Source organism: Mycetomoellerius zeteki, unplaced genomic scaffold (genome assembly GCF_001594055.1).
Source record: "Mycetomoellerius zeteki isolate Tzet28-1 unplaced genomic scaffold, Tzet1.0 scaffold61, whole genome shotgun sequence".
NCBI classification, from domain to species: Eukaryota; Metazoa; Arthropoda; class Insecta; order Hymenoptera; family Formicidae; genus Mycetomoellerius; species Mycetomoellerius zeteki.
In genome coordinates this window covers 943,240-952,257 of record NW_017257621.1, presented here as the reverse complement: position 1 = coordinate 952,257, position 9,018 = coordinate 943,240, and the positions used below count along the sequence as shown (strand labels likewise).

Genomic DNA, 9,018 nt, shown 5'->3' with positions numbered 1-9,018 from the left:
CGTGATATTGAAATGTACGGATTATTATGTCGCATACATGCCAATCGCTATTAAGCTCTGAAAATGAATTATTAAATAAATTTGATACTTAAAAGGGAAGAGACATTTTTTACAATTTATATTTATTGAAATTTTTTGTAATTTTTTAATTTTAATATTATCAAATATACGTTATTAAAGAAATAAATTATTTTATGTTATTTTCCGTAAAATTACCGTGGTAGAAATTACAGAAGTTAAAAACGGTCTGACGAAATTTGTTTCTTGCTTTGAAAGAAGAGGAAAAATTTAATTTGTGCGAAGTGAGATATGCTCTTCTAAGAAGTAGCTTTGTATTGAAGTTTAATAATGCAAAAGAGATGTTAAAATTATTTACGCGATAGACGAAAGACTACTCGTATTTTCCATGTGTATTTTTCTTTTACGAAATAGATGTGTTGAGAAAAATATTGAAACTGTTTATAATATGTACCACGAAGGCATAAGAAAATGTTTAAAAATTGCTGCTGCATAAATATTTTATTTCACATTTATATAATCAAGAGAATATTTTTAATTAAAGGAATTCACAAAAATATGTTTATAAAAAAATACATGTATGAGAAAAAATAGATAGAGTAATTATTGCTTAGTTGTTTTTGAAAATCGTTTCATCTGTTATTTCCCTGGAGGGCTAGGTGTAACGGATCCAAATCCAGTTTTTGCTCCTTGTATGAAAAAAAGGTACATGAAAAATCAGAATACAGATAAAACTACTAGCGAGTACCATTTGTTCTGACCGATGAACGTTTCTACGTATGTACTCGAGATACATGGGGACAGGCGTGTATTAAACTTTATGGGATTCCTGACGAGCACTCACCCTGAACACTACTACACACTATCACTCTCGCACGCCTGTATACGCGGCTGCCAAAGGACCAGCACATGCCCGTAAGGGCAACGAAGCGTGGTTCCAACTTTCAGGCATTACATTATTAGCCGGTTGCTATTATATGTTCGGTTATCGTGATTGACGTCGGAGAGCGCGGGTTCAATCATCGGAAACGAAAGAACGAGCAGGGTCATCTTCGTACGCAATGATTTTATCATTCGATAACATCGAAAATCAAAAGAAAAAGGGCAAATATATGTGTGTGTGTGTGTGTGTGTGTGTATGCGATATGATATCTTCTAAAATAATTTTGCGAATGTAATATTTACCAAAATAATTTCAGGCCTTAAAATATTCTGTTAAACGATAAAATATTTTATATTTATATATTAGATCCGGTTTTTGTTAAAATTTTTATGTTGAATTTTTAATATATCTAAGTGTTAATTTAACATGCAAATGTTAATTTTATTGAAGAAATATACTTTCATAATTTTTATTTGCAAATCAGCGTTATACTTTTACGTTAATTTTTTACATAATATTTGTGATACTTCTTAACATGTTCATCTTCTATTAAATTAATACAAAAATTTGGATATACTGTTAGAATGTAAAATGTATTAAATTTAACACAAATTTTCCAACTATATCAAAAGAAATTTTTCTGTAGCTTTCTTTTCTTCAGTATTTTTATTTCATATTAGCCAGTTTAACTAACTGGTATGTTGAAACACATACATGAGAGTATATAGTGGCAATTAAATTATTTACTTAATATTGTCTTATAAATTATAAGCTCTCTCTACAAAGTATAATATGATAGGAACATTAACGTTATTCGGCTTTATTGATCTACAATTTTGAAAGTTCGACCGCGGTCGAACTCAGCGAGTCTATAGAATCTCCATAATAGGATGTTTATGATATTGACAAGGAAAATCGTAAAGAGGATTTTATTGTCAGGGTAATTTATGTTTACTCGTTGATGCACAAGTGTACTTGTTCGTGACGAGTGCCAATTACTATAGCCGCGGCTCGTCCACCGATTGTGTCCATCGTGCAGCGCTGCTTATTAATCGCGTTATGGTTTATCGCCTCAGTAATTGCGTCTGTCACCGACAACGCAGTATAAAAGCTTATTCTGATGTTAATATCATCGGCCGCGTGAGAAAATTATGGTGCTCGTTCGTAATAATTCGCGTAATATTGCCCGTGCGAAATTACATTTCTGCAATTGTCCTCGTTGGATTGCCGGATTTATGATACGTACCGCTCGCCGTATGCAAATTATTTCGGGAAATTACTCGGATTAAGGTAATTAAACATACCATCAGACACGAGTGCGGGAGCACCAATTAAAAACATCGTGAGAGTAAAGGAGACGTTAAAAGTGTAAGGATGATTCGCGCGAAGTAGTTTTAATTCTTGCTGCCGTTATAAAATTTTATACTGTTACAAAATATTAAATATTTTGTAATATGAATTCATCGTGAGAACGCGCTGCTAATCATAGACGTAATAAGTATAGACTGCACATTTCCTAAACTTAGCATCTGTGCTTCGTTAGAAAGAACTGAATCGTATCAGCATCTCTATTCAATTATATACTTTAAAGAGAGATATAAAAAGAATAGATAAATATTGTTATTTATTGAACGATTCTCAAGTACTAAGATAATCCATACAGATTTACAATATAATTGTTACTTACACGGAAAGAATTATTTTGCTAAATACAAGACTGTAGCTTTAAGAAAAAAGAGAGAGAAAGAGAGCGCGCGATACGATCAACCTATCTTTTTTTTAGACTGATAATGACAATTTCATATTAATGTAAGAAAAACGTCTGATTGGATTAATTAGAATTCTGATTGAAAATAGACGAATCAGAATTTCTGGTTAAATCTACTAGAATTCTAGTTGAGATAATCGGAATTCTGATTGATATATTATATTAAAATCTTCTAGTGCGTCCATTTTCAATTAGACATTTTCCTCAGTGTAAAAATGCGCAATTTATTCTTAACGCTATGGCAGACAAAGAAATTTAGCAATAAGAAGTAGTAAGTAAATAAATATTTTGGATTTGCTATTATTTAGATCATTACCTTGCCTTACGTCTCTACTGTGATCGATTCGTTTGCATCTTACCGCTTTATTCCCGTATCACACTACGCATTAGAGACTGAGAATTGCGAATTGAGGATTAGAATTCAGCCAATTAGAACGAAACGGATTAAACTTAAAATTACCTGATTGATCGAATTCTAATCCTTAATTCGCAATCCTCAATCTCCAATGCATAGTGTGACATGGGCATTAGGGTAGGAGCAGAGTCTTGCATAACGCATAATGTACAATGCATAAAAAAATGAACCAATCAAAATCCTTCATTTCCTTCCTTTCCATGAAATAAAAGACTTCGATTGGTTGATTTCCTTATGTCTTATGCAAGAATCTGTGCTTCTTTCCTTACGTTCTTTTTATATGTCGTAGTCTTTATTACATATGTGCTATTAATATGATTAATAAACAAACGAGACGAATGAGTTATTAAGAAGAAAAAAAGACAGTTTGAAGATCATTGTTGATGCGATTCATAATTTGGGCTTTGGAAAGCATCAGTTTTTTAAAAGCTTACTTTCCGTAGCTGCTTTTCATTGCGAGCTTCCACCACAGGGTCTATTGTCGCGGTGCTTTGAACTCTATTGGTACGCGGATGGTATTGTTGCGTGCGTACTCGTGTCGAACCGGGAATGAATTCGGTCATTGTTGTGTGACGTTCATGTTAATGGAACTTTTGCACGCAACGACAAATTATTATCTGGTAATGTGCCATTCTGTCGGATTCGGGCACGATGCGATGCTGAGGGAGAGATGACAACGCATCCAGAAACGTTTGAGGTTGCGGCCGAGATCTTCTGAGCCACTTGAAAATTATTACCAGTAGAATACGATCTCGGCTGTGCAAAAGATCGTGGAAAATCAGTATAATACTCGCATCTTGCAATTGCGTAACTCGAGTAATTATCATAATTACAGCAATACAAACATGTACTACGCTCCAACGCGTTAATTGCCGCGCGATACGTCATTAAAATAATTAATTTTGAGTAATACAGTCATGCAAGTTACTTTATCCTTATATGGACACATAACTATGTGAATGATGTTCCGTGAAAATATTTTTCTTTATACAGAAAGAACGGTTTTACTATAAAATATTTAAAAATTTAGCTATATAGATATAGATTTGAAAATAATTTTGTTAGACATTAAAATAATTATGTAAGACGCTCAAGCTGATTGTCAGTGTCAAAACTTTTTGTAATATTGTTTATTATGTTTGAGCATCTTACATAATTATTTTGATAATCCAACAAAATTATTTTCAGACATGTATCGAGCTAAATTTTTACAATTTTAGCAAAATCATTCTTTCCTTGTAATAAAGGAAAATTAATCATTGCGACGAGTTGTACTAAAAAATCATTATATATATGAACGCATATAAAAGTTTCACGTTTTCACGAAACGAATTTTTCATCTAGAATTACAATTATCGATTCAATAAATCTTTCGAGGAAGAGATAACGGAACATGAGGGTATATACTGGTAAAATAAATTCACCCTCACGAGCGCGGATTTAATCTTTTGCCCATAACATTCTCTTAAAAAAAGGATATAAAATTATAATTAAAGTCGAGTAATTTATACGAATGACTTTTCCCAATAAACACAAAGTTACACGTACCTCTTAGTTATAATTTCTTATTCAACAATATAATACACATGTTATATTATTGTATATTGTTGAATGGGAAACTACTTACTTTTTAATGATTTCATGTCGTTTGACATTGGAATAAAAAGATTGTCAATGGTATAAAAAAGAATCGTCGATGAAGGGAAAGAAAGCTTACCCAGGAGGAACAGCTCTCCCTTAGTTCTCCGTCGCAAGCTCTCCGTTCCTTTGGCGTGATTACAATTGCCGTGAAGGAGGGTGAAAGGAAGCGTCGCGGATCTCGCGATGTGCCAGTTCTTTCTCGCTATCCCAACGCGATCCCAAAAGTGATCTTATGGATGTCCCTCGTGCTATCCGCCGATCGCGCGCGAGAAAGAGGCGTGCGAGCGTACGCCGAAATCACGCGTGCGGCGCAAATGGCACCTGTAATCAAACTGACGGTCGAAACCATGCGGGAAGCATGGAAATAATGGACACCTGTACACCTGGGAAGTGGAGAGAGAACGGCGAAAGAGCAAATCGTGCATTCCTGATGAGAGATCCCCGCGTACGTTACAACCGCGTGACAGGCCGTAGGGGGCCCATAGAGCACGGCGCATGGATAACGCGCGCGGGGGCGGACAGGTGGGATCCCCACGTCCGACTTCTCTGGCCTTGCACACAGCGGAAGTGGACCCATTGTATGTCCGGTTTCCGTGAGGCCATCCGGGAAAACGAGTGACGCGTCATGTCCGCGCGGGGGGGCTCACGAGAGCTGTGGAGCGTCGTACCCAGCGGCATAGGTTCTCGTCATCGAGGCCGACTCGCGGCGGAATCATGGATTAGAGACTCCCAGTCGAGGTCAATCAGGACGAGATCGCACCGTCATCATCGAGAGTCAACGAGCCGCTCAACGATCGACTGGATAAAGCGCGGGGTGATCAGGCATCTCAGTATATAGGGGTCCGTAACCTTTTGTTCGCCATATTAGATGCCCAGCGTCGAGAATTATTTTCTTCGTACAAAGGTGTCGCGTGATACACTATTCCGTGATTTAATTTATTCTACTTTTATTTTCAGTTTCATTTAGAATGTATGTTCCAATTTAAATTTTCAATCGGATGTATTAATAATGGAATTCAAGAATAATTTAAAAAAAATTGAGTATAATGCGAAATTAGACTTTTTAATTGACTGTTCTAATTGTTGAATTATTTTAAGATTTTCTGAGTATATTTATTTGTTTAAATATATTCATGATTTATCATATATTGTTATTACGAGGGAAAATCAAGAATTATCATGTTATCACATACATTAAACAAGTACTTAAACAATTTTGCAAAAATAGAAATTTTGTCTATTTTGAAATACACAAAAATTTTACGCTACCTATGAAAGTTAATTATGACAAAAATACACGTATTAAATAAATATCTTATAATAAATTAATACATATAAGATGAAAAATGAAATTTGGTAATAACAGTATACGTCAGTCTCTCCTAAATTATGGTGTTAATAATGATCTTGAGGTTTTTTTCCTTTCTTTCTTCGTGGTATGTCCTTTCTTGCGTCTCCACAAAGAGCATTATACTTAAGAGATATCTTTTTCTCTTGAGACAGCAAATAACGACGCTTCTACGGAGTCTGAAATATTGGGGGAAGTAGAAAGATAAAGAGATACAATAAATTTCTTTCATGGAACGCTTGATAACATGTTTTTTCTTGATAATCTTTTATATAATAATAGTAACACTTATTTACCTGATCTAGACAATAACTTATTCTTGTTCGCAAAATGACTGGTTCTTCGTAGGTATAAAGACTGATACAAAAGAGAAAGCTTTCAGAAGCGTGACAATACAGCTTTGCTACAAATATGAAACTTCACGGTTGAAAAAGATAAAAAAACTATAATTAAAAAATTGCTCAGATATATATTACGAATAAAGAACAGGGAAATGAATTCTGTGCTTTTATATTTAATAAGAAATGTAAGAACCGTTTTATAAAAAAAGGATCCTTAACAACAAGGGATCCTTGACAAAAAAGAATTTCTTTGGATGTAATTTCTTTTACATTAAAAACTTTTAAACTTTAATTATACGAAAATCTACTTCTTTTTTTTCTTTCTCTAAATTTGATATTAAATAGCTTATCTTTTTTGTTGCGTACAGCCGAGAGGTAAAATTTATTCACGTGAACGGTCCAATAAGATTTTCATTGTTTAAAATTTATTTCCTCAGAAATTAATTTTTGCTGGAATATTATTTCATAATCAGTGCGGATTTATGAGAAGCGTTATTTTCCAGGGGATTTCTCATGCGTTTGTAATTGTTACAATTTTATATTGTTTACAGCTCAATTAATACTACGAGTATAATGATATTGTAATATATTTGTAATGTCAGAGTATACAACCGTAAAGCGTGTCATATAAATTAATTAAATAAACAGTAAAACAATTTTGGCTAACATTGATTGTCACAACAGTCGCATGCATGTTTTTCACTTAATTTGCATTTATAGATATAAACAACAAATGCAAATGCAGAATTTAAAGATATTCTGAAGGTCTACTTTTGACTTCATTCTGTCTTAGAATTTGAGATAGAATTTTATTTATAACTTTAACTTTAATTTTATTTATAACACATCGTGTAATACGAGAAACACTCGAAGATAATATGCACTGTAAAAAATACATGAAAACATATTATATACGTCAAAAGTACAAAAGCATTTAAAAGTGTATGTTCTATTTCCTGGTTTAATTACATTCAATAACAATGAATAACAACAATAATAATAATTATTATTATTAATCCTCACAATCCCAATAATAATTATTATTAATATTACTGATAATTCCAAATATCAAAATGGAACTATAGGTCACACGATAATATCAAAATAACATTAAAATGAATTTGACTCATCGAAAAGTGATTTCTAATAATTATTTTGGATCTATTTTGATGTCATGATTTTTTTGTTTTGCTTGATAGGAACAAAATGATGATAAAGTGACGTTTAAATACTTACTCTTAATAGACGAAAATAACATCACTCTAAGTTGTCTTTTAACACTAGAAGTACCGAACAGTCTTTATTGGCTGCTTTTACTTTTTAGATTATTATTTCTTTTATAAAAGATTGGATTTCGAAATTTTTTGATTTTTTAATAATTATATCATTATACTGAGAAATATTTAGTTTTTTTAAAATCAATTCCTTTATTTTTACAGTAGTTTATTCACTTTCTTCTTTTAGTGAATAAGAAACGATGATACTTTCAAAATTAATGTTATTCTGCCTCTGAAATAATAATAATTAATAATAACAATTTATTCTAAAATCTAATATGAATTATAAATCATCTAAAATGAGCTCTGTGGTTTATTCATTGTTGGTTTTTATTATTTAAGATTGACCTAAGTACAGTCACTTTAAAATGTCTTAAGCTAATAGAGCCATATTGTCTTAAAACATTATTTAAGACAATCTTGAAATATAAGAATCGACTATGAATACAAGAATTTACGTTTGAAACTAATATTACTGGAATCGAGCTCGCGTTTGAGCGTTTGAAAATGGCGCCGGGTCACGTGATCGCCGAGTGCGCGGAATGCGTGCCCGCTCCGAACTCTCTTTGCGTGTGATACGTGAGGCAGGAGCTCGATAACGCGATATATAGTTTGGTGAAGTCAGCTGACGCCAGGATGCAATCGGCCGTCGCTCGTGGACTGTAATGCGATCGCTCCGTTATCGCGTGAGACTGTAAGGATCGCATTCGTGGAAAAAAACGCGCGTTCTCTCCTCTCGCGCGACCCATCAACCGAGGTGAATACTGGAATTCCTGAGGGCGATCGCGCGGCTCCGTTCCGCCGCCGCATATTGATTCGCGATGTGATTACGGCGATGTTACGCTTAATGATAATTAATCCTTTATCGAGGTACTTCTCGAGGAACGTATTATTCTCGATTCGCAAACGTCCGGAGTGTCGTACTGTATTTTGAGGTTAAGAGAATACGACGTTTGTGCGACGCGTTTAACTCGCAATGAATTTCAATATTTTTATACATCCACGGAATATCATCTTTTTCATGTTTCAGTTGGGTACGCGAAGAACTTGTATAAGATACTAATTAAAGAGCAAAGGAAGCTACCATGCCGCTCAGTGCAGGTAAATATCAGTATAATTATTTGTAATTTTATTTTAATTATCTTATATATTGTAAAATGGGGGTAATTTTGATTCAAAATCAAGGTAATTTTTTGGTTCAAATTTTGGTAATGCCCAGACAGCATGCATGTCAAAATCAAGACATAAGACAGGCCTTAAAGATATTTTAAAAAGTCTTATGTCTTAATTTTAGACATGCATGGGTTAAACATTTTTTCAAATTTCT

At 33.5% G+C, this 9,018-nt stretch overlaps 1 protein-coding gene across 1 annotated transcript in view; it reads left to right on the top strand.

The window, feature by feature from the left end:
• Positions 1-8,276: 8,276 nt before the first annotated feature.
• Positions 8,277-9,018, top strand: part of LOC108728341 (uncharacterized) — a 119,501-nt gene continuing 118,759 nt past the window's right edge. The window contains exons 1-2 of the mRNA XM_018456843.1: positions 8,277-8,448; positions 8,722-8,792. Coding sequence (XP_018312345.1) covers positions 8,777-8,792 — 16 coding nt within the window. The 5' untranslated portion in view covers positions 8,277-8,448; positions 8,722-8,776. The remainder of the gene's footprint in view (positions 8,449-8,721; positions 8,793-9,018) is intronic.